The 26,076-nt window shown below is 44.0% G+C and overlaps 1 protein-coding gene across 11 annotated transcripts in view; it reads right to left on the bottom strand.

Annotated features, from left to right (window-relative positions):
• TLN2 (talin 2) overlaps nucleotides 1-26,076 on the bottom strand; it is a 413,192-nt gene that overhangs the window by 68,304 nt on the left and 318,812 nt on the right. For all 11 annotated transcript variants that reach the window (XM_046652946.1, XM_046652956.1, XM_046652955.1 and 8 more), the window contains 10 exons: nucleotides 22,728-22,821; nucleotides 20,675-20,764; nucleotides 18,321-18,443; nucleotides 16,820-16,963; nucleotides 15,021-15,182; nucleotides 9,233-9,373; nucleotides 8,584-8,765; nucleotides 7,328-7,460; nucleotides 4,697-4,798; nucleotides 263-433 (listed from right to left, as the gene is read on the bottom strand). In XM_046652946.1, coding sequence (XP_046508902.1) covers nucleotides 263-433; nucleotides 4,697-4,798; nucleotides 7,328-7,460; nucleotides 8,584-8,765; nucleotides 9,233-9,373; nucleotides 15,021-15,182; nucleotides 16,820-16,963; nucleotides 18,321-18,443; nucleotides 20,675-20,764; nucleotides 22,728-22,821 — 1,342 coding nt within the window. The remainder of the gene's footprint in view (nucleotides 1-262; nucleotides 434-4,696; nucleotides 4,799-7,327; nucleotides 7,461-8,583; nucleotides 8,766-9,232; nucleotides 9,374-15,020; nucleotides 15,183-16,819; nucleotides 16,964-18,320; nucleotides 18,444-20,674; nucleotides 20,765-22,727; nucleotides 22,822-26,076) is intronic.

The raw sequence follows: 26,076 nt of genomic DNA, 5'->3' as shown, positions 1-26,076 counted from the left end.
ACCACACTATAGGTTTTTCTTTCCTAAGGACGCTTGCCTACACATTCTGTGGTGGAAAAAATAACTTAAAAATGTGCCTTAATTAGTATATTTCTTGTTTTTCCTCTTAAGGGATCCCTGGGAAGGCCAAAAGAAGGTTATTTATTCCCATCTTTCAGTGGGAAATCAAATGCCACCAACCAACTTGGAGGGACACAATACTGAGGAATGTGTGATGGCTTCTCAGTGGTCCTAAGTGAGCCCCCAGCATCTGTAACTGTACCTTGGGGTTTCCTCCACCTTCTTTGGCTGCATACAACATCTGCAGGGCAGACTCTGCGAGTGTCTTGGTCTGGTCCAGCACCGTCATCTGTTGCTGATGGTCCAGAATCTTGGAGGCGACACCAACAGCAGCCAAGATCAAGGGCTCAAAGTAGCTTGCCAGCTGTGTCACCTTTCAAGACAAAAAAGCCACCGATGCATCGTGTAAATACATGTGTCTCCTATAGGGTGCCTGCTGGTGGGGAGGGGGCTAGGACAGGCATGGGATGACACAGGGAGAGGCAGATCTGCTGAACTGAACTTTGGTTTGTTTTATTCTATCACACAATCCAGGATCATGAATTGCAGTCACCATGTTATACATCAGATCCTCACACTTTATTCAGTGCCCAACTTTACATTTGAAAGTACTTGTTAATTAATGAACTCCTGCTTGGATTTTACTTCCTCTGGTGAGCTCTTCCTCTCATCTCTCATCATGGCAGAAGTGCTAAGAAATCCACCCTGACATCCGAGTTAGGCATGAGAATTTTACAGATTTTAATTTCACAAATAGAAGAGCTTTTGAAAGAACTAAAGATGAGTGTCTTACAAACTCAGAAGGAAGGGGGATAGGAGAGGGGCAGGGGAGCAGGGCAGTTGAGAAAAGAAGGCTGAGAGTAAAGGCCCCCTCGAAAGCTTTTTAGGAAGCCAGTCTGACTGCCCTCTGCCCTGAGTATTTTGACCAAAGCATGGATTTGGAATAAAAGCAAAAATGATTTCACCTCAGCCTAGATGTTCTGTTTCTGTTTAGCCCAACCTGGGAGAACCAAAAAAAGCCTAGTGAGACAGCTAAGCTCTGTTCCAGCACAGGTCCACCTCCAACAGGGCAACACCATCGATGGTACATGTGTGCTCACCAGAGCTCACCAGCTGGGTGGTGCAGGGCCACACATCACATTTATTGGGTGCATCCCATGGGCCAGGCTTTCTGCTAAATGCTGACCATGCATTTCCTCATCTAATCTCCATGACGATTGTATGAGGCAGATCTAACTGAAGATAGGGAGGCTTGGAAGGGTGAAGTAGCTGACTCAGGCGGAGCTGAGATGGGAACCAGGCATCCCACCGCACAGCCCTGGCTCGGGACCACCACTCTACTGTCTAAGACTTTGCATTTTTATTCCAGTTTAGCTACGGTTCTAATATTGGATTTTAGAAGTTTATCATTTGGTATTTGTATGTTGCTTTGTAAAGTATTTAAAATAAAGGCTGAGAACAATACAGCAATACCCATCTACTCAGCATCCAGAATATAAAGCTTTGAGATTTTGCTGTACTTGTTTCAGGTGCCATCGTCTATTCCCACTCAGATAAAGCACCATGACATGATTACACTTTTCCATTCAGCTCCTCATTTTGTGTGGCAATTACTAATGGCTAAATTATTTCCATCAAGTGTCTTTAAGTTCAAATCTTTAGCCAGCAATTCCCTTAATGATTCTTCCCATCAAGTGGAGGAAGAATGGGTGTGATGAGGACGTAGGCAGGAGGCCACCTCACATGAACAGTGGCAGTCACTGGGTCAGAAACAAAGCAGCAGGTGGGCGTTGGTGGGGGTGGTAGTGGCTGGGTAAGGCTGGGGTACAAAATATTAAAGTTTATTAAGAGTTAATATTGAGACAAAACTACCAGCCAGCAATAAACATACCTTTACTTTCTGATCCCCGATTACACTTATCTTACAGATAGGATTCAAAGCAATTGAGCAGGTCTGCTACTTGTCCCTATGGCGCTTTGTGTGATTGATGCTACATGGTAGACAAGATTGATGCTAAGGCACATGACTTGGCTGGATTTTGGCCAAACACCTTTGTGTAAGGCCTAACCTGCACAAGCCCAGGTGGCAGCCCCACGCATTTGCAATGGATTTCATCTTTTCCCCCAGGAAGGGCACTGGTGTTGCCACCAAAGGGAACAGTGCACTGATGGGCCATCAGGGGTCAGGGCTCAGGATGGGTCCTGTATCCACTAAAAGAGTCAAAATGTTTAATGCATTAGAATCTGATATGTTTTCTGGATCAGTTTTATTATTTTTAAAAGTACATTTCACCAATACTACTGTCAAATGTCAAAGGTTGCTGTGTGCTGACAATAATTAAACACAACTAAACTGGCATCTGACTTTCTCAGAGAGAAGGATGGCTGGATGACAGAGAGAGTGAGCTCTGGCTTCAGAGCCACTGGATTTGAACCCTCTGAGCCGATTCCTTATTGAGAAATCTTAGGCAAACTGCTTCCTATTACAAACTTCAGTTTCCTCCTCTGTGAAATGGGGAATAATAGCACCAAGCTCTTCAAGACTGTTAGGAGGATTAAATTAGCATCCACAGAAGCACTGAGCACAATGCCTGCCATGTGTAGGCACTCAATAAACGCTGGCTGTCGTTATTCTTCACGTACTGTGGGCAAAGGTTTTTGAAGGGATGTGCCTTTTCCTGCATTGAGGGAGCTTAGCAAGGACTCTAACACCTTCTGTTCTTGAGAGACATGACAGGACAGGAAACATCCTCACCTGGGTTAGCAGAGAAGTTAAAGTAACACAGAATTTCGAGTATTTGGTACACGATGTTGATTCCCTAGGCCTAGGGTGGCAGAGTGGGTTGAATGGTGGCCCTAAAAAAGACATGTCCATGTCCAAACCCCTGGAACCTGTGAATGTGATCCCACTGAGCAAAAGGGGTCTTTGCAGGTGTATTTAAGGATCTTAGGATGAGATCATTCTGGATTACTCGGGTCGGCCCTACATCTGATAACAAGTATCCTTATAAGAGATAGAAGAAGGGAAGAGGAACAGAAAAGCAGGAGACCATGGCACCGAGGAGGTAGGGATTGACATTAAACAGTCAAGGGATGCCAAGAATCCCCAGGAGCTGGAAGAGGCAAAGATCCCCCCTAGAGCCTCCAGAAAGAGTCTGGCCCTGCCAACACCTTAACTTTGGACTTTTGGCCTCCAGAACTCTGAGACGCTAAACTTTTGTTGTTTTAAGCCACCCAGTCTGTAGGAATCTGTTACAGCAGCTGTGGGGAAACTAATATAGGGAGAATCTGAGAATTTGCATTCACCTCTCCCAAGTGACGCTGGAGCTACTGACCTGGGACCCCACCTGAGCACTGTACCGAAGCACTGGAACCATGTGGCTATCAACTCTCAGTCCACAGCTCCTCTGGAGAGAGGGACTCTAGGCTGCTTTTGTCCAGAACCCCCTTTTAGAAAGTGAGACTGGTTTAGCCAAAGGGCCAAGAATAAATTGATAACTCAAGTGACACAACTATATTATTTTTCTCTTGATGCAACCTCCTGACATAGGAATTAATCTTCCATCCTAACAGCATATCTGTAGAGACAAGAAGGCTGCTCTAAAAGTCTAGAAATATTTTCTCACGAAATTACTACTGGAATCAAAAGTAACTGCTGAAACAAAGTCCGGCTTCTCTGCCAAACTCAGTTTCCCCACAGTGGGCACACAGGCAGTGGCTCCAGCTGGCCAGCCTGCAGGGCTCCAGCCTCCCAAACCTCTTCACACAGGTTGTTGAGCCCTTTTCTTATTATGAAGGAACTCAGCTGAGAAATGAAATCTGCCACACTTGAAAAGGCAGAGAGACACTGGCCATTTTCAATCTCAAAAACATCTCCTTAGAACCAGCAGGAAGCTTAGTAGGCCCTTAAGCTGTTCTGTAATTTGAAAAAGCAAGAATATTGATTTTCTAAAATCGATACCTGCAGAGAAGATTTTGGCTACTGGACTTCTTGATATGCGTGTCAATACTGACAGCTGTGCTGATAAATGCTGGGAAACTCTGAAGGTTGTTAAAAATCCAATTTTTGCCCTCTGTCTGCTGAGGCACAGGCTGCTTGCCAGGCAACTCTCCTTGAAGGACATGCAAAATGAACCCCAAACAGGCAAAACATCACGTCATCCAGAGAGAAGTTTGCAAGTGTGCTTTGCTTCCTCATGTGTGCAAACAGACACCATATTAGAAGTCATGGAAGAACAACGTGCCCCTAAACACACTAGAATGAGGCTGACCAGCCAGAGACACAAGATGGCGGACATCAGGCTAGGAACGTCAACTTGTCTCTGGCTTATTTTGGCCAAGGTTGAGAGCACAGATGACTGTAAATGCCTTGTTGGCTGAAAAGTCTGACCACAACTGGAAAAATTTCACTCCAGTCTTCATCTCAACTCCAGGTGGAAACAGATCCTGAAGTCGTCATATTTGGAGAAGATGCCAGCAGGAGGCTAGGTGCTATTTTCTGCAGTTTCAGCCAGCATTAAATGCAGGCACAATAACTGGCACCAGGCTTTTAGGAATAACAACAAAATCAATAACCCCTCCCCTCCCCATCCCCTCTCACACACACTCTCAGCAGGATCCCCTCAGTGCACATTACCTTATGTCCCAGCTGAGCTGCTTCTCCCCGAGCCGCTGTGGCAATGGGATCGATAAGGTGCCCGATTTCCTGGACCACCGAAGTCAGCTGCTCCTGCAGGGCCTGATAAGGAGAGATAGCTGTCAAATTCATTCCACAATGGTTCACCACATAGCTGCACTGATTTAAAAAGGCCTGTGTGAAAGACAAGGGAGGCCACAAGAAGTAGATATCAAAATGCCTGGGTGTGCCATCAAGTCGCTGCTCCACCCTACCCTTCCCAGGCACCCTCCACTCCCCTGGGCTAGACGCCCACAGCTCCACCCATGAGTGACGCAAGGCACTTCCTACTGGCTTCTCACTCCTGCCAACCACAGTTACAAGTGATGCTACTGGTATCTTTGTTTTGGGTTATTCAGCATAATTACTGGAAATGTGGAACAGTCATGGCTTTCCAAGAAGGAAAGGCAACTTTATCTAAATGGAGAGAGCTAATGGTGAGGTCTGAGGGGACATCCAAGTTGCTGTGTCCTCTGAACTAAGAACTCTTTAAAGAGGGGGAAGGGGAGAGGAGGGTGACGTGAGAACAGCATCGGCTCTCCGAAAGCAGCACCATTTGCCAGACAGTGCACTGTTAAAATGCCAGGTGAGGTACCCACTGAGCTCAGTTCAGGCTCTCAGTTCACTATATTTGATGATGTGGATGCTAATATTGAAAATGGCACCCTCAAGGCATTTCTTCTCAGGTTTGAGAGACAGCCTTATCCCAAAGAAGTGAACTCACTCTGTAAAGAGATGGGGCAAGATATCTTGATGATGCTGAAGTACGAGGGAGGTGGGGAATTCCAAGGTAGGGATTATTGGCTGGTAGCAGGAGAGGTCAGATCCTTTTGTAGGAATCTTCATAGGAGCTTCACTTGATAGATTCATGATTAATAGATCAGAAGACTGGACATTTTAGGTCTGCATGTGCCAGCATGGAAGGGGGCAATTCCTGACAAAGTGACAAAGTCTTGCTCATCAGAAATGAGACTCTGGACTATGCTGCTTTCCCATTGGGCAATGCTGCACACAGGCTGCAGGGCTGTGAACAAGCTTAGTCAATGAGAGGAGCAGCCTAACACGCAAACTTGGAAACAAAATCCTGGGGACAAAAAGGAAAAAGAGACAGAGAGATGGAGGCAGGTGGAGAGAAACCTCAAAATTTCCAAAGGTCTTGTTTTGCTAATTATCATCTTACTACTCATAATGCGATTATAGTAAAAAATGCAAGACTATTCCAGCAATGTTGTCTTATTACAGATGGCTTCTTAAATGAAACACAGTATGAGTAGGGAGCACATGCAGTTAAAGCAGAGGGATTTTCTTCCTAAGGAGGAAGTTGAGACAGAGGATATGCTTCGGGAGGGGTGGTAAAAGGATGGGGGAGCCAAGGGGGATTCTGAGTTGCTGGTCATCTCTGTTTCTTGATCAGGGGATAGTTAAAGGGTGTGCTTAGTTGGTTGTAATTCATCAAGCAGCACATTTTCTGTCTGCATATTCTACTTTAATAACAAGTTAACAATAATTCTAACATTCCACACAGGGTAAGAATGCTTATTCTTTCTTCCTTTCCTTGGAAATGGGGAGGGAGGTGAAGCTGGGGTGAAACAGACAGCTCTATTAATAAAAATGAGCAACACCAATTCTGGGCCCACTGCTTTGAGACCTGGGCCAAAGTCCATTGTTGATGAATTCAGTGGCAGTACAGGAAACATCGGTAAACAGACCATCCATATTTATTAAGAACCTTCTGAATGTCAGCACTTTCAACAGAGATAGAATGAAATATGAATCAAGGGCCCTTGGAGAAGTAAGAGAAAAAAACTCAAGGAGCAGAGTAGGAAAATTCTGTTCTCAATTTTGAAAAACTGACAAGAGAGGGCAAAGCGGCTCTGAATTAATAACAGAATGCAAAAGGTCCCCTAGTAGTGGATATTGAGTAACTCAGGACAGAATCCTTTATCTCTGAATGGATCAAATGTATAGAGTTTAATGCTAATTTGCCCATTAGTCCAAAAGTGTATTGATGAAACAAGACAGAGAAACATTCAAAATTTACAAGACTAGGTCTGCTCTACTGATGTGTTAAGTGGTAACCCCACCTTATTGATACACTGTTACCTGACATTGATCATTTCCCCCCAGATTTCAGCCATGTTTGAATTTTCCACCCCTAGCAGTACATGTGTTCCTTAGCCAGCTATCATTCTCTACTTAGCCTTTGCCCTGTCCCTCCAAAAACTTCCCACACTGGTTCCAGCGGAAGGGGGTCCAGTGATGAAACTCTAGCATCAAAAATGTGTTGGTTCCCAGAAGGACCACAACTAGAATATACAACTATGTACTGGGGTGGGGGGAGAGAGAGGATGAGGAGGTGGGGGGGCGGGAGAAGGAGGAGGAGGAGGGGAGGAGGAGGAGGGGAGGGGGAGGAGGAAAAGGAGGAGGAGGAGAAGAAAAACAGGTTGGCAACAGATGTTAGCTCAGGTGCCAATCTTTAAAAAAAAAAAAAGAAAAATGTGTTGGTTCCATTCCCCCTTTCGCCAAAGCCTGATGCTGAGATTCTTCAGCACTTCCAGAGGATTCTGAGCTGGCCATAGAGCTCCAGCATACCTCCACTGAGATGTCATCCCTCGTGGCCAAGCTTTGGCTGACAGCTGCCAGCGAGGCCTGCTCGATGTCCCGGATGCAACGGTTGATGCCATCAATGGAGTAGTCACACTCCCTCTGTCCAGGGGCCTTGTCTCTGGAAGGGATATAGGGAGTCAAACACAGGCTCTATGAGGCTCAAGTCCCAAAACCCACTCTAGCATTGGGGGGCCAGAAGCCCCTGTCTACTCTCTACACCACTCAATTGCTTTATTTAAGGAGTGAATCCCTGACCTTTGCTTGGCAATGCCTCTCTGCATAGCCCATGCATCTCTTAATTTGACATTTGGGCTAACTCTACTTATATCTGATGGGAAGGATGTGGTGCTGCCCTCCATCTCAGGCTGATGCCAGGCAACTGCAAATGAAACAATTTGGATTTGGATTCTCCATTCACTGGCTCATTCATAGGACCTTTATTTAAAAACAAAAACAAAAACAAAAAAGGTCACTGCTATTTCCAGTACAAACATACTATGCCATCTACATTGTATACTATGCACAAAGTCCTGGGCTGTGGTAGGAGTTAAAATATTTAACAGATTTTTCTTTGTAAGGCATTAAGAAAGTTAACAGGGGTCCTGAATTTCAAAAGCAATTGAGAAACAGAATATAACTAAGGAAAGAGATGCATTCCATACTGTGGGGGATCAACTTTGGTTGACTTCAGAAATGCTGTCTACTCAGGGGATGTGTTTTCAGTTCTACTATTGCTGAGGAGGTCAGAGATGCCCAGAGTACTGCGGGACCTAAAATATTCCTTTTGTCTTCTTAGCAAAATAAGGTAACCTCAAATCCTGCTGAATAAACAGTGGTGCTGTCTAAGCTCCTAGGTATAGACAATGCGGAACAATGGTTAGAAGGTCTGGGACTAGAGCCATTAGGCCTTTGGATTACCTTGGGAATGTCACCTAAATCCTTTCTGCCTGAATTCTGTCATCAGTAAAATGGAGACAATGGCAGTATCTACCTTACCAGGTTGTTGTGATGATCAGATAAGGTAATATAGGTAAAATGCTTGGAACAGTATCTGACATATAGCAAGTGCTTAAGTTAGCTACTATTGTTGTGACCAGCTTGCTACCACTGGTCCCAAAGAGATAAAGAAAAAGATGATGATAGTGATCAACCACACTGCTATTAAATGCAAGTCCTGATGGGCTTATCCTCCTCCTGCCCCATTCAGATGCAGGCCCCAAGCAATTGCTGGAGAAACTAACCTGATAGATGTGATGAGACTCTTGATGGAGTCAGACACGGTGTGGGAATGTCCAGCTAGCACAGACCATGTGGGTGGGTCTTTGGGGTTAATGGCCAAGGAGCGCGCAGTGCGGATGAGGTATGATGAGCTTTCCAGCATGGTCTTGGCTGAGACCAGGATCGGTTCCTGTGCCTGGGAGCCCTGGGACCAAACAGCAGAAGGGTCAAGGGCAGGGCTCACAGACTGAGTGAATGAGTTGGGGCCTGGAAGGTCCTGTTCTTTACCAAGTCACTACTTCTGCCCTTTGGAAGGAGACAGAGAGGGCAAGGAACCATGGAGGCAGGCTCACATAGGGCTTGGATGATGAGAACATGAGTCCATGTTTTCTCCTTAAATATTTTTCAGCGTCACATGTACTGACAAAGATTCAGCCCCAAACCTATGCAAAGAGGTTGTTCTCAAAAGCAAAGGCTCATAAAGCTAAGGCATTACCTCTTAAGAGATGTGTAGACATTGAGTTTCATTAACTCTGTGCATGTATCACCGACAACAATAGTACCCTACATATTGACAGAGCTTTTGACATTCTTAGCTGTTCATGATCATTCAGTGTGACACAACACTAACAAAAGACCCCAATAATAGCTTTTGCTGCAAAGACTTCTTACCTCAGAGCTTATCTGGGCTGGAACACTGACAAACTCAGGGTTGGATGCAAATGCTGTCAGGTTCTCCACTGCCTCGATCAAGGGTGCGGTGGCAATGCGACACTTATTGCGGTTTTCTTCAGAGAAATCCCCATCCAGGGCCTGATGGGAGAAAACACGGAGACCTCATGCCACTGAGAAGCACAAATCATTCCAGGACCACCGTAATCACCTACCAGCAACAGAAGGTAGTTTAACGGGAGTACTGAAAATGTTGGGTGAATTCATAAACAATAAATAAGAACCAGATTGGAGCGATCTCTGCCACCAAGCAGAGGAGCCTAGTTAGCAATTGTAAGAAATAAAGCTGAACATGTGGCTCACAGGACAGCTGACCTCATGGTCTGTCAACTTCCCACTCACGTGAGGCAGAAACGGATTCAAATAGCACCCGGCTCTTCACTCCCTAGGAGCTATGAACCACTTTCTTTTTCACTTTTGAGACTATAATCCTTGAGTCCTTCCCCTCTATTTTCACTCTGATTAAGTCTATTCTCTCACAAACTAGAAAAATACTTTATATTGTGTAGCACTTTCAACTTTTTCCAAGTTTTACCTGGATGTCCCTGAGTGACTGACGAAGGTAGGGCTTGCATATCTGCCATTTTGAAATGAGCAAAATGGAATCCAATGGGAAGGAATAGACTAGAACTACACCCAACAATATGGACAAATCTCACAAACATAATATTTAAAGAGACCGGACACAAAAGGGTACCTACTATATGATGCCACTTGTGCAAAGTACAAAAACAGGTGAAAGTAATTTAGGGTGTTAGCAGTTCAGTCACCCTTTGGAGCATGTAAGACTGAAGGAGCACAAAGCGGGCTTGGGGCTGGCCATGTTCTTTTTCTTGATCTGGCTGTTGTTACCCAGGTGTGTTCAGCTTGAGAAAATTCACTAAGCTCTACACATATGATGTGTGTTTTTTTGTCTATGCCTCTTATTCTTCAATAGTTTTTTTTCTTTTTTAAATTATCAGCAGGTAACACAGTAGCATTGAATAATCAGTTACACTGCTGATTAATGACACAGATGGATGAGAATCTAGGAAAGCGACCTGTGATCCACACCAGGCTGCCCCACAAAGAGTTAACACTTGGATTCAAGGTTCCCCAACTCCGGCCTCCACTTCCCTAAGAACAAGACTGTTAGAAGGAACAGGCTGTGACCCAGCGACAGCACCCCCGCCTCCCAGAAAAGGGCTACATTTAAGAAGGCAGTGATGTTTGCAGAAGGACGTAAATTTCCTTGTTAAACGTCCAATTAAATATTTAACTGTTATAAGCAATATATAAAAGCCAATTTAGACAATTAGCGCACAAATAACCAGCAGCACCAGCATTATGAAACAAACTGGATCTGAGATTGGAGCATTTCTATTTTTCAACAAGGCAAGAGTAGGCAGGCAGGTCGGCTTAAAGACTATTTCTAAATAACAGCTACATTCCAAGCAAGCCTTGGCAGCTTAGGACAATAATTACACTCCATCGTGCTAATATTTTCAGAAGAATTCCCATGAGCCTGGCTAATTTACTGTCTTTTCGAATACTGTGCATGGCTTGCCTCTGTTCATGCTCTTCCCTCCAGACAGGCAGTGATCCCTCCCTAACCTCACCGATTCTGTCATTCTTCTGGGCCACATAGCAGGGGCCTGACAGGAGTGGCCCAGCACAAGCAAACCAGTGAAGCAAGCAGACGGCAGGAGTGGACGTTGGTGTCAAAGGAACTTGCGTCCCAGCTGCACCAGTGGCCAATCACATCCCCTCCAGCTGGGACGATATGGCTCCTAGCCCAATGGGAGATGCTAAGCCTCCCCTTGGTGCTGCTCAGGTGCAGCCATCTGCTTTTTACTCCTCCACATTCATCCCATTCTCTTTTCTACCATCTACAACCCTCTTGGCCTATTGGGAAGGCAGGCGTCTGATCAAGCACCTGCCCTTAGTTGAATTTATTCAAACTGAAAAGATGATTACCCAAGGTAAATCACAAGGAATGGTTTTCTAATTGTGCACTTTCATAAACTGCACCTACAGAAGGAAGAATGGAGCATTTCTTTGAACATGGGCCCTAAAGTCACATATGATAGCTCATTGCTATTCACAGAGCAGGACCTTGAATAGCATGGACTAGAATGCCAATACCAAGTTACATCAAACACTTTTTGTCACCTTCATATAAGAAAGGCTATTTCCTCTGAAGGAATCATTTAGCATCAGGAAGGGTGGCTTACACAGATACTATTTCACTTCTGAATGCTGCTTCCACTCTGGGGATGGCTGAGCCATCCAAGTAAACTGAATATGCAAATCTGCCCATGGGTGAAATTTTAAGGAGGTGTGACAGTTTTCATGTAGACATTCCATGTCACAGAATGTCTCGTACATCAGCCATAACAACAAAAGGGGAAATTCACTTAGCCAATGCCCAGGCCCCATCAGGACAAGGGCACTCCTAACCCCTGGGACCAGCTCCTCTGAGTGCTCTCACTCAGCAAAATCTCACAGGGATCTGGGAGACAAAATTTCTGCATATGCACCAGAATCAAAGATTCATAGACTTTGGGGGTTAGGAGGCACCTTAAAGATCATTTAATCTCAAATTGCCAATGTTCCAGATGATAAAACCAACACCCACAAAGTGACATGCTATGCCAAGGTCATGCCTCAAACCCGAAACCAAGACCCCCAGCTCCCTTCTCTCCTACTGACCTTACACAAAGGAAACAAGAATAAGGAGTAAGGGGAGCCCAGTAGATTTTTCCTTCCGAAGAAACCTACTTTACCAAGCCAGACAAGGATGATCAAGAAAACATACTTACGGTCAAGTCAAAATCGATTAATGGGAGCTGGATCTGGTGTCTTGAGGACACACTGGAAATGCTTAATCACAAAACCCTGAGCTTCAACTTCACCATGAGAAGCAAAGCCATGCTCCAACTTCTCAGAAAAACAAAAGCTGCTGTTGCACAATTTCTTCTTGGCACCTAAACCTGAGTGACCGCACATTTAAAATAACATTCCATTCCACACATCTGATTCGAGACTAGGTAACGAGCTGATTGAAGAGAGAAAAGCAGGCAACAGTTGATGTGGTGACCAGTAGTGCCATGGTGAGGGGTCTGCATGCTTCTAACTTGACAGCATTTAGAGCAACACCCAGCAGGGCGTAGGGTGCACATATTTATTCTTGTGGAGTCTCGCTTTGGGACTTTAAAGAATGCTATCAGGAGAGATTTAAGATGTGTGGGGGCTCACATCCTAATGGGTGCTGATAACCCACTGCAGGTAATCTGCCCCCTGCTCTCCAGTGCTTCCTCCGGTGGGGTTCCCTTCCTTCCTTTGTGACCATAAAGGTGTGGCAGCTGGGATTTATGCTTGGGCACATCCTCATGGTTAAATTTTTAAAAAAGCACTAAGCAGCATAAAACTTAGAGCAAAATGCACCTATGAGGGCAGCTGACATAAGCATTTAGGGAATTAAATATTCATTTGTTTTGCTATTTGACAGGATTCTTAATCATTCGTTAAAATAAGAAATCTGTTCAGTATATGCTACAATGTGCTACAGTGAAATGACCTCTACCAGTTTCCTATCAGTAAAAACAAAGCCCATTGCCCTAGCAAACACCGCCAGCAGGTGGGAAATGGAAAATTAAGGACAGTTTGGCAAGTTCAGCGGCAAAAGGTTCGTTTCTGTTCCTGTGCATTGCTACTGATTCCCAGGGTGCTCGCGGGAGATGAGGCCCTCATCTTCTCCACATTACAAGCACCCTGCATCCCTCCTCTGATGCATCCCCACTGGCCTTCCAGGCCATCACAAGAGCTCATTTGCTGCAGGGGCTTGCAAAGAGGGTTTGACACTGTGAGAACCTGAAAAGAAGATGAGGTCTTAACAGAGATAGGTCAGGATTTAAAACCAACAAGGAGGCAGAAAAGAAAGGTTTCCAGGGATTTCTAGAGAATAGTTTCTTTCCTTTTTTTCTCCCTTGGTCCATCTAAATATAGTCTTGTTTTTTAAAGATTAGAAAATGGCTAAGTTTAACTGAAATAAGTTAATTATACAACCACCACCAAGGATGCCACTCCTTTCAACTCTACTGCTGTCTTTCTACCCCTGCCACCCTCAAACACATCACGGTTTTTCTTCCCAGCTTGGGAAGATGAATTAGTCTCTCCATGCCGAAGACTGGAGCAGCATGTCAGGGCCGAGAGCAGGACTGAGAGTGGACACAGCAGGGGCTCTGGGATCTGGGTCACCAGTTACTAGCCAGGTCACCTTGGGAAAGTTATTTAACTTCCTTGTGTCTCATGTCCTATCTGTAAAATGGGGATGATAAGCACAGAGTGGTTTTTTGGATTGAATGAGTAATATACACAAAACACTTGGAACAGGCTTTGCACCAACTAAACATTTAAAATGTTTATTAATTTCTAATACCATGACTTATGATGGTCATTGAGGTAAGCTGCTACCAGGATCCTAGAGTCACATGGGCACTGCCTTTAAATTCATTTTCAACCTATATTATTATTGTTTTCCAATAGGCAGGTTAAAAAATTTTTTTTTAAACTTTGTTTAAATAGCTAAGAAATTGCTGGCTGGGGTACCCGCCCCGGGCTCTCACCCGCCAGCTTCACTGCTGCTTGCCTGCATGTTCTCTCTTGTGCTTCTGCTTGGCTCAGCCTGTTGACTAATTTCTCCACGAGATTAAACCGGCTTTGTGTAGTGAAAGGAAAATGAAGTGGGTAGCGTCGTGTCCTCTAGAGAACAGGGAAAAGCCCCTTACTCCAGGACTTGTCCCAGCAACAAAGCAGATCGTCCTACCCCAACGAATGTGAGAATTCTTAAATAAAAAGTGTTAGCACTCTGATGCCTTTCCCTCTTGCATATCTGGGTCTACACAGAAGCAGGAGCTTGCCTCCCACAGCAATCTCCTTTGGAGGTTTGGTGGGGACACTGAGCTCTTTGTGTGCTGTCCAGGTTTTGGCTATTTGCCCTCAAAGTAGATGCCTGCTGCATGAGCGGTCCCCAGCGTAGGGTAGGCTAAGTTTCTGGCCTTATCACTCATCTGCAAATACTACAGCCCAGCTATTGCAATTCCCTCCTCCCAAGGGCACCCCGTCTCTGCCTCTCCCCAAGCCACCCATGGCCTTTAACACAAAGATGAACTTGTTATAAACATGGAATGCTCTCTTTTTAAAAGTTGATGCTCCCTTCTAAACTTTTAAACACTTGTAAACAGAATAGATATCATAGAAGAGATTGATTTTTTTTTAGACTAAAGAGATTTTCCCACTCCCATTCCTTTTCCCTCCACCTACTCTCTTGGTTCAGATCTATCTCCAACAATGGCAGAAGCCTCTACTAGCCCCCTCAAAACCACCCCATGTAAACACACAGTTTAAATAAACACAGGTGTTCGCTACCCAAACACATGCCACAAGATGCTCCAGAGCCAACCCCTTCCAACCAGATTTCTGCCCCTAAGCTTTTCATGTACAGTATTTAGAGACCCCCAGCTCCCCACTATATAGAGGTTATTAGAGACCAAGGCAGTTGGTTTTTCACGAGGAATACCTCCATTAGTAAGGGACTCCTCCCTCAGCAACTTAAATCATGAGATCGAATTAGAAGTTAAACTTCACCAGACACGAGTCTTGGAAGAGCAGAGCTTAAATCCTGTACTTCTTTCCCCACTGTAGCAAGTGTCAAATGTATGACTAAGGCCTCAGTTAAGTGACCTACCTTGATGGTCTTCACTAGGTTGGCAGTGCTGTTGGCGACTTCCTTGGCTGACTGGACAAAGTGCCTCTTGGCCACTGGGTTGGCCGTCTTGGACGAGGCAATGCGGCAGGCATTGCACAAGGCCGAGGTGTGCTTGGCAACAATCGTGGCAGCTGACAGAACCTATAAAGCATGGAGCTGGGTTGGGGGCATCCCATGCTTCAGCGCAGAGGGTTCCAGTTCAGGAGTCCACCCTGGTCCCGAGCCCTGGATTCTTCTTCAACTCACAAGTCCAGAGCCCAGGTAATCACATGTGTGTCTAGCTCTGTCACCCCCAAAGTCACTCCAAAGAAGGAGAGGGCAAGAATTATTAAGCAAGAGAGAATTAAAAAAAGAAAAGGGAAGGAGGTATTGAGGTAGTGATGGAGATGGACTGGGCTCCAGAGAGTATTAAGCGAGATGCAGCTAGCCACCCGTGGAACTGCCAGCCAGGGGGTATACGGTCCAAGGTCTAAGACAGTACTACCCGACAACAATACAGTGTGAACCACATATGTAACTTTAAACTTTCTAGTAGCCACATTAAAATAAGTACAGAAACAAGAGAAATTAATTTAAATAATATATTTTATTTAACTCAATATATCCAAAATATTTCATTTAACCATGTAATCAAGAATATTACTAATGAGATTTTACAATCTTTCTTATCATACCAAGTCTTTGAAATCAAGTGTGTATTTTACACTTACAGTCCACCACAATTGTGACTAACTGCATTTTAAGCCCTTAATAACCACATGCAGCTGGTGGCTACCATATTGGGGAGTCCAGGTCTAGATGAGCAAAATATCCATCAAGGTGCAACAGCGCCTTCCTCATCCACAGGTGAGCTGTAGGCACCTTTTTAAGGGGTCTGGCTCAGGAATCGCCTAGGCTCCACTTCCCGACTGCTCTCCTGCATCCACCTGATCCAGTTTGCTAAGGCTGCTAACACCCCTTTGGCCTTAACTGGACAGGTAAGCAATCTCAGGTGTGCTGACGCCTTAAAAGCCAGCTCTCAGGACCACTTTAGGTCCTAATCGTCCCTCCTTTACTTGGGTCCTTCTCCTGCCTCAAGAATGCTTGTCCCAGGGTCCACAGTGGATATGCCACCCACAGGCTGCCTCTGCTGCCCCACCTAGGCCACTTTCTTGTTCCTTTCAGCACAAAATGCTTTAATAAGTGAATGGGTCTCCATTAGAAGAGTCATGGAATGTCACCATACTGTCTAGTCCTAAAATGTCTCAGTGGCTTCTTATGCACTGTGGATTGTGACCCAACTTTGAGGCCTGGCTATGTGCCACCATTTCTGTGAAGTAACCTCTGACAGTCCCTCAGAGAATTCATTACACCTTCCTCTGTGCATCTCTGGCATTGCCATCATAGCCCAGCTACTGCATTTTCCAAACTTCATCTAACAGACTAAGAGCCATGGGCATAGGGAACAGGCTCTTACTCATGTTGACCCTAAGAGCTGACATAGAACAAGCCCTCAACGCATGTCCCCTGAAATGAATGGAATCCTGAGACTCCTGATGTATGTCACAGTGATAATTTCACTCCTACTGCCTTCCAGCATCCCGTTTCAAAGCACCTATACATTTCCACTTTCATCACATTTTGCAATATCCCTTCCTGTCATTAACTATAGTGCTGCATTTAGCTGGCTTTGCAAACTCTGAAAGAACAGTATTCTTTTCTAATTTCTCACACTCTCCCACAACTCACCCACAAGGGCTTAGGGACTCACAGATCTCATATCCTCGCCCCGTGATTACCTGTGACGGGCTGCTGCCGGGGTCCACCAGGTTCTGGCATGCCATCTGGATAGCCTGGTTAGCCCTGGCAAACTGGATGGGGTCCACAAGGCCCTGATGGCCCGCCTGGCTGTTTGGATCAGAGATGCCAACCAGGTATGCAGCCTGGAAAGGGAGGAGGAAAAATACAGCTCATGCTCTCTGTGCCCCTAGATGCGCCCGTGGGGGACAAGGTATACGCAGCAGTCATGCTCAGGAGCTCCTGGTACAAGTTGGTCAACATATAATCTCATCAATAAGGGTTTAGGGATGGACAGGCCACTGATGCCAGCTTGGGCCAGGATCATGGCAGCAGGAGGCTGCTGCAGGCTTCTGGGAACAAGTCTCCTTGTTCTTAAGAAAGCCTCAAGAAGCTCTTCCATGGGGCATGAACAAGGATGCTTGCTTCTGGCAGCCATCTTATGGCCATGAGGGTACCCAGCCTCAGTATGAAGCTGACACCCTGGCTGGCAGATGGGAGAGAGAGAAAAAAGTGGGTGTAGCCTCATGGCATGGAGCTGCTGGGTCCGCCAGCCCTGGAGCCTACCCCACACGAGGGTTTCTCATCTCGTAGCCTAATGCATCCTTATTGTTTAGGCCAGTATTTCCAATAATAAGTAAGAAGAATGAGTAAGATGGCTCAGGGGGGTTAAAAAAAAAAAAAAAAGGGTAAGGTCCTTTCCAAGAGGACAAGAGGCTATAAGAGAAATTCTTCTCTTTAAATCCTTTGGATGCATTAGCCAAATAACAGGGAGCAAATGAATCTGTGAGCAGGAATTCTAATATTAACTCACTTCCCCTGAGATTTGAGGGGAAGGATAAGGGTAGATCATTTCATCCCTCAAACCAGGGATGTTTTTCTCTTGTTCAGTAAAATCTCCTAGGCTCAAGGTAACTGCCAAATGATAGATCCTTCAAGGTAAATGCTGACATTTTTGAAGCTCTAGTCACCTGAGCCCAATAATTATTGGAAATGCATAGGACAGTTGAAGAAGAGCAAGGAACATGCCCGATCGTGTCTCTGTATGATGGCGTCTAATTTTTTTCTCCCTCTGATCCTAAAAAGAGTATGACTAAGATTTTTCCAATTCTAAAGCCTCAGAGAGAATATGAGTTATGTAATGCCTGTTTTTCCCCCACTAAAAAACTCACTTGTAACAATGACCTTAAAAACAACAGCAAAAAAAGAGCTGGCCTCTGAACCCTCATGCTGGGTCTGCAGTGTTCAGTGCATCTCACTGTCCTCCCCAGGCTGCTCTGCTTCTGGGTGTAACTGGCTGATATTTTGTCTAAATGCCCCAGCCATGCCAGGAGCCACTGCCTTTTCCATGGTTTCTGTGGTGGTGGTAGTTGGAAAAAGAGCTGAAACTGGAGCTCCTCCATGCCTTTCACAAGGATCTGGTGCTCCTGGTATCTACAGCCTGACAGAGGACACAGGCTGGAAGGCCTGCACTCAGGGCGAGGGGATCAACCAGTCCCTTACCTGAGCCGCTGCTTCCGTCAGCCCACAGAGAGCCTTGGATGCAATCCCCACACACTCCCCAAAGGCAGGGAGGTCCCCGGTCTTCGCATTCTGTGAAATCCCTGCCATCGACTCGCCTAGAACCTGCAAAACAACAAGTGATATTCTCTGGCCAGCATTCCTTTAAATCAGGGGGTAGAGGGGCAACACTTCCAACTTTGACATTCAAAGCCATTTAATCTACAGCATTTGCCATTATTTTCCTTTATTTGCATGAAGAAGAGATTCAAGAGAATTCTATCATTTCCGTTCCATAAAGAGAAATGAATAATCAAAGTATGAACCTTTCAACCAAAAATTATCTACATCTCAAGGAGATACAGTTAATATACACAGATCAATAGAGTGAAGTCTATACAGGGCATCCCATGGGTGAATGGTCTAAACTGAGAACTATAGGCTCCCAGAATATAACAATCAGACACATCCATTGAGCTGTCATACCCTAGGTGAAGTCACAGAAAGCAGGCAGAAGATACACCCTTCCTGATATCATTTACTTGACAGCAAAATTTAAAAATTTTTTTGTGAAGAAGTGTGTATATATATCTATGATAATCTGAACATGAACTAAGGATGTTTCCTAAATTTTGTAAGTATTTCCCCTTATTTTGAAAATCATTGGTGTATTCTTTCTTCAGAGGTTTTTAAAATAACAGCTCAAAGGGGGCTGGCCCCGTGGCCGAGTGGCTGGGTTTGCGTGCTCCGCTGCAGGCGGCACAGTGTTTCGTCAGTTCGAATCCTGGGCGCGGACATAGCACTGCTCATCAAGCCACGCTGAGGCGGCGTCCCACATGCCACAACTAGAAGGACCCACAACAAAGAATATACAACTATGTACTGGGGGGCCTTGGGGAGAAAAAGGAAAAAAATAAAAATAAAATCTTTAAAAAAAAAAAAAAACAGCTCAAAAGGATTTTAGAATCCAAGGTTGTTTTAGAATCTAACCCAGAGAGGTCAAGCACCCTGCAGAAGGTTACACAGACAGACACGTGGGCAGAAGCAGGGTGCCTGCCCCATAGCTGGTGTTCTGTCTTCTGCGGGCCTTATTACACTCCAGGAGGGCAGGTCCCACCTTCCAGGGTTGCAGATGGTGGAACTGAAGGCTGCTCAACAGAATTCTTGGGAGGGACTATGGCATTGCCAAGTCTGGAATCCAACACAGAGCTCTTCATTTGTCAATAAGCCATCTTGGAGAAATGAAATAAATTTCCTACAATTGCTTACATATACAAATTAATCCAGTTTACATAAGGACTTGCAAAGCAAAGAAGTTAGAGGGTATTTTTATGGACAGTATTTTCATTTTCCTCTTCCTAACCTCGCATCCCTCTTTAAGAAGGAGCAGTTTCTTTGGCTCTAAGTATGAAAAATGTTTACATTCTCCCCTTAGACAATCCGCAGTTCCATAAAGGATGCTGAACAGAGCAAACTCTAGTCTTAGCCCATCGCAAAGTGAGCCTCCTGACATCACCAACACGGATGTCTCCCAAAAGCTAAGGTAAAAGCGATGGGAATGAGCATGCGCTCGTCCTCCACATTCAGAGCCGGACTGCAACTGCCCAGAGCCATTCAGCTCACTGCATTTCATTACCCCTGATTTTGAGGCATTTTCAAAAACAATGATATTACTACCACAGGCCAGTGTTTCTCAGCCTTTTTAGAAGTTATTACTTCACTAAGAAGTCTTTTTAGTTTCTCTCTTCCCTAGTTGCCCTCCATATCAAATTAAATACTAGAAAATAAGATTTTGTTGAGTAAGGTTAAGATTTGGGGGTTGGGACACAAACCACAGTATTGTCTTAGATTCTTCTACCTTCTCCAAAAAAACACCAATTTTTCACTCCCCTTGAGAATGCATAGCATGGACGGATGGCAAAAAGAATACACAAGAGAGTCTCATGCAAGCTGAGGTCACTGAAGGGTTTTCCCCAGCAGTCCAGTCCCAACTGAAGGAAATACATGATTTGATTCACAATAGGACCCAGCTGTGATACGGGATAAGCAGTAGTCCTCAAAGTGTGGCTCCTGACCACATGGCAGGATCTGGGAATTGGTCAGAAAGGCAGGATATCAGCCCCACCTCAGATCTACTGAATCAGAAACTCAGGGGTGGGGCCCAGCAACCTGTGGTTAATGAGCCCTCAGTGATGCTGATGCACAGTCAAGTTTGAGAAGCACCTGAGCAGAGGTTGCCACAACAAGGCTTCATGATACACGTAGCCATACAGGGCGGCCACAGGCAGATGCACACAGAGCACGACTAGATTTTTCCCTATACTCAGGAATAATGTTCCCAGCACAGGGAGGCTTACCTTGGAGTTTTCCATCACACTCTCAATGCAGTCAAAGTAAGAGAGGTCACTAACGGGTTCATTAGGATTGTCCAACATCCCCTTGACAGTCTACAGAAGGAGAACACAACTTAAAAAGCAAGCATTACAGCACAAGAGAAATTCAACATAAAATATCAGTCAACTCCCCCTTCATATACAGGATTCTGGTCATGATCACTCAACTACCCCAATTCTTGAGAGGAATTTAGATCATGGCACAAATGACTTCAGATTTCCTGCTAGCAACACAGTACTGATGGGAGGAGAGGGTGTCTCAGGTTGGCTCTGACAGAGAGGAGAATCTCCTGTTTTCAATTCTGAAGGAGAAGCACAGTATTCACAGAAGGGGGAGATCTTTTTCCTATAGAAATCTGAAAGTTAATGCAAGGCAACATACTCACGGCAAATCAGTACAATTTCTCCGCTGGATAACTCCAAGGAGTTTAAATTTCAAGGACAGGTTAGCTCATTTCTTCATGATCAGTAGAGACCTCAGTTTTCAAGTTTGGAAGTTTTGATGGGTAGACATGAAGGAAGGGAACTCCTCCAAACTGCCCACTGGGATGGTTCATTTGTTTTTAATTTAAAAAGCACAGAAAATGTTCACTCTTGTTTATGTCCCCATCAAGAAATTGGGGATTGGGCTTGCCTCTGTCTTTGTCTCCAGGCCACTGAAAATCATCACTAGCTTTCATGTTGTAATGACCTTTGATCGTCACTGATGAGGGCCTTTTCCAGGAGAGGAAAGTCTGGGGATACAGCCATTCAACCGCCTCCCCATTGACGGAGAATGTACAGGAGGACCCAGCAGCATAAGGACGCAGCCAACAAAAAGAAAAGGTTGTCTGAATTACAAAGGGTTGGAAGGAAGTAATGGTGGAAACTGCTGGGTTACTCATTTAAAGAGGTGAGAGAAAAAGGGCAGCCTAAAGGAGTTCATTTTATTGAAGAACCACCCCCTAACTCCTCGGACAATCAAAATTGTTTTAGTAACAAAAATCCTGAAGTAGTCACAGTTTTGGCATCAAGAATATCATTAAGGGACAGAGTATTTGTACCTAGGCCAACAGACCTCATTTAGATCAACACCTCACATTTCACTTATATTTGCAAATGTGAACAGACTGGAATAGGCAATAATTCACTCAACGTAGGAAGCATTCCCCACTGTTTTCAGAATGCTTCAGCCCTGTGGTAACAAGCCTCTTTTCCCTTCCAGCGGCACATGATAGCCTACTGCCATTGTCAGGCTGGGCCTCAATCAAACTCTGCAGAAACTGCAACCAAACCCACCTTCTGGCACAGTGGCTGCTCCCACCATGCCAGACCATGCTAATAATCCAGAAAACTAAAGGTACATTGGGTACAAGCAACCCATATCTACTGAGATATCCATTTGGCTGTTTCAGTATAACCTGCATTGGTTAGGACTGCTTTACATACAAGTAGGCACATTGGTTTTATGTTCACCCACATACATTCTATGGGCATAAATGAATTTTCATTTACAAATAAACCCTAAGTGTGAATAGAAATCAAAAAGCACCCACACTGTGTTCTGGGCCACGAAGGGCCCCACAGCCACCTTGATCACAGAGTAATTAGTGCTGCTCCTGGGTTTCCTCTTACGTGCCCCCTAATGTTACAAAATAAAATGTATGAGGAAATCATTTTTACTCAAAAAGCACATCCATCCCAGCTTTTCCAAACTGCCCCCAAATAATCTCTCTGAAACTTTTCAGGTAGGAATTGCTCATCTTCAGCCCATATCCAACACCACAGACCTCTTCCTGTTGAAATAAAGAACACTTTAACACAATAACTCCCACCCTAATGGGAAAAGGGGAAGCAGGGATGATAATTCCCCCAAACCTAACGCTTCTTCAGTTCCTTCCTATGTGGATTGGAACTTTGGCCCCAGTAGGCTCCCAGGAAAGATAAAGGACAAAGACTAAGGAAAAGAAACAGACTCTGCAGGGAAAGGACAGACAGACACACTCTTAAATCCTCAGCAGCCTTCCCAGGGACCTACCTCGAGCTCCCGCAGGGCATTATCACACTCTTTCTGGCCAGGGGCTTGTTGGGTGCACAGAGTGATGAGTTGATTGATGCTCTCTGTCACCGCTCTGTGACAGAAACAGAAAAGGTGTTTGTTGTTGGGTTTTCTTTAAGATCAACAGTAATTTCCCCAACAATGCTTTGCAGGTTCACTAGAAATACAATTAACTCACTATATGCATAGGCTGGGATTCCAGTGAGAACTCTTCCACGAGGCTCTAAACAACCAACAATAATTCATTCATAGGGAAGACACAATGAGAACCCCTACCCTGCTTCTGATTATTCATTTGATTTACCCTTAAAGGATACTAATAGGTCTCTTAAGAAAGTATCATTGTCTTTTAATGTATTCATAAAGAATTCACGACGAAGTTGCAAACAGCAAAGAGATCATATTAATACTGTCTTCAAGGTCCTTCATTAGGGCCCGGCCCCATGGCCAAGTGGTTAGGTTCGCACACTCCGTTTCAGTAGCCCAGGGGTTCACCAGTTCAGATCCTGGGCACAGACATGGCACTGCTCATCAAGCCATGCTGAGGCAGCGTCCCACATAGCACAAGTAGAAGGACCCACAACTAGAATTTACAACGATGTACTGGGGGGCTTTGGGGAGAAAAAGAAAAAAAAGAAGATGACTGGCAACAGACGTCAGCTCGGGTGCCAATCTTAAAAAAAAGAAGAAAAAGATCCTTTACCAGCAGCCCATAAAGGAAGCAGGTTATCTGAGCTAGGCTATTTTGGATAGCCTTTGTATATTTTGGAATATTTTGTATATTTTAAAACACAGTAGACATATAGTAAACTGTGCCTATGATTTTAAAATCTCTACGTTCCAATAAATTCTTCATGACTGACTAGTTCCTAGAAGCTATCTCAAAATTATTCTTTGAAATAGCTATTTTCTTGTTAACACTAATAGGAATTAGACACTCTTGTATGATTTTACATGTCTTTATTCTTCCTAGAACTTAAAAGGTAGCCTAGATTTTTTTCAAGGATCGGAAGTCCAATGATTCCAGCACCATTTGTTTAAAAGGCTATCCTTTGTCTTTGGAATTGTTTGTAACTTTGCTGGCAATCCATTGGCCATATTTGTGCGAGTGTACTTCTGGATTCTATTCTATTTCATTAATCTGTGTGTCTAACCCTTTGCCGATACCACACTGTTTTGATTACTGTAGCTTTATAGGAAGTCTTAAAACTGAATTTCCTTGTGTTTTTAAATGAAAAAAACAGAGAGATGAGGTAATTCCCTAAGGAGAATTAGGGATGCGATGAGTAAGGAGCAGAAACAAAACTTAAACCCATGCCTATCTGACTCCAAAGCCAGATCCATACCCACTTTTTGGTAGGGTCATAATTGGTCCACATTTCTGGCAGGGCCCTGAATTCCATTCTGTTACTAACCACTGCAGCTAACGGGCAGCTTGAAACAGAACAAACAAAACTGGGGCACATGATGCTGTTGATTATTAACACTGTCTGATATAAAAGACGCCTCATTTTATTAGTTAAATTGGCTTTGCAGCTTCCCACAGAATATCAAATTAGATGGAAAATGATGTTGCCAATGTACAAAGGCAATCAGCTTAATTATTTGATGATACTGCTTTGAATTTTAAATTTAGCTAGGGCGATGGGAAGAAGAAAAACATTCCTGAACCCAGGAAGGAATTCCAAAACAGTTTTTGTAAGACTGACTCTAGTGGTTCATGTGTTTGGGGAAAAGTGCTTCATTAAGGTGTCATGGGGAAGCACTGTTCTCCACGGTGCCAAGCAAAACCACCACCGAAATAGCAAAACAATCTCTAGTTCTGACCACCTTGGAGGGTGCAGCCCATGATGTATTCACTAGAAGGTTGTCCCTCAAAGAGTCCAACTTGGTGTTCGGTGGGGTAGCCTTCAAGACGCACTTCTGTGTGGACAGGCTGGCATAGTCCAACATAACAAAGGATGCAAAATGCCCTCAACTGTGATGACATGAACATTTGGAGAATATTTCCACACATCACACAAGCTTTCCATTTAGCTTATTTCTTTCAATGTTTCCTGTTTATCTGCCTTATTTTAAAACCTAGTCATTATATAAAGATTTTTCCATTAAAAACTAAGTATTTACAATTGGCGAATCCAGAGACTACATAGCTGTTCATTGTTCTAACTTTTAACGATTTTGTAGATGTGGAAATTTTTCAAATAAAAACTTAGAGTGAAAATAAAAACCAACAGACTAAGGGTTTGTGGTTGGATAATCCCTAAAAGTGCCAGCACAGCACTACATGTCTGAATGAGTCATTTGAGTAATACTGATCCATGCTAAGGAGCATTATTTAGCTATCAATCACCCCCATAAGTCATTTTAGAGCCTAGATTATGTAGCCAAAAAATAAACAAAGAGCCTAGAGGCAATTGGTTATGTAGATTTGATAGTGAAAAATAATATTTGTATGTTTCAAACTACAGTAGTTATTTACAAGATTGAAAGATGGGGGGCATCCCGAATATGTAACAATATTGACAAAATAAATATGGTCCACAACAGAATTCTGGGCACCCATTAAAAGTCATAACATATAGCATATTCCTAACATCACAGAAGAATATTCACGATACACAATTAAGTAAAATAAAATCTACAAAACAGTATTAACAGTATGAACCCACAACTGTAAAAATAAATATATAGGCATAGAAAAATGACAATGATATATCAAAATGTTAACAGTGATTTTTTTTAATGAGGAGGATTAGCCCTGAGCTAACTACTGCCAATCCTCCTCTTGTTTTTTGCTGAGGAAGACTGGCCCTGAGCTAACATCCATGCCCATCTTCCTCCATTCTATATGTGGGACGCCCACCACAGCATGGCTTTTGCCAAGCAGTGCCATGTCCACACCCAGGATCCAAACAGGCTGCTGAGAAGGGGAACGTGTGAACTTAACTGCTGCACCACCTGGGCTGGCCCCATCAGTGATTTTATAACGATATTTTTAAAGAAAAACTTTCAGTAAATCTACTAAAAAAATTATGAATTAACCAACTTACACCCATAAATATGGCCAAAATTAGCAGTGTTCTCCCTCTGTCTAAATCCAAATAGACCTGAACCGTATTTTTTTTCACAACGTTTTTTAATGATCAAAGTTATACAAGTTTATTTTTAAAAAATACAAAAAAGCTAATAATTCCACCATCTAGAGATAGTATTTTCTTGCATTTTATTCTTTATCTAGGCTTACCTAGTCATTCCCAGTTTTTAAAAAAATTGGGATCCACAATGTCCAATGTTCAGAAAAGGCTTTTTTTTTTTATGGTTACAT

Source organism: Equus quagga, chromosome 2, assembly GCF_021613505.1.
Source record: "Equus quagga isolate Etosha38 chromosome 2, UCLA_HA_Equagga_1.0, whole genome shotgun sequence".
Taxonomy (NCBI): domain Eukaryota; kingdom Metazoa; phylum Chordata; class Mammalia; order Perissodactyla; family Equidae; genus Equus; species Equus quagga.
Note: the sequence above shows the minus strand (reverse complement) of the source record. Positions and strands in the feature narration are given on the sequence as shown.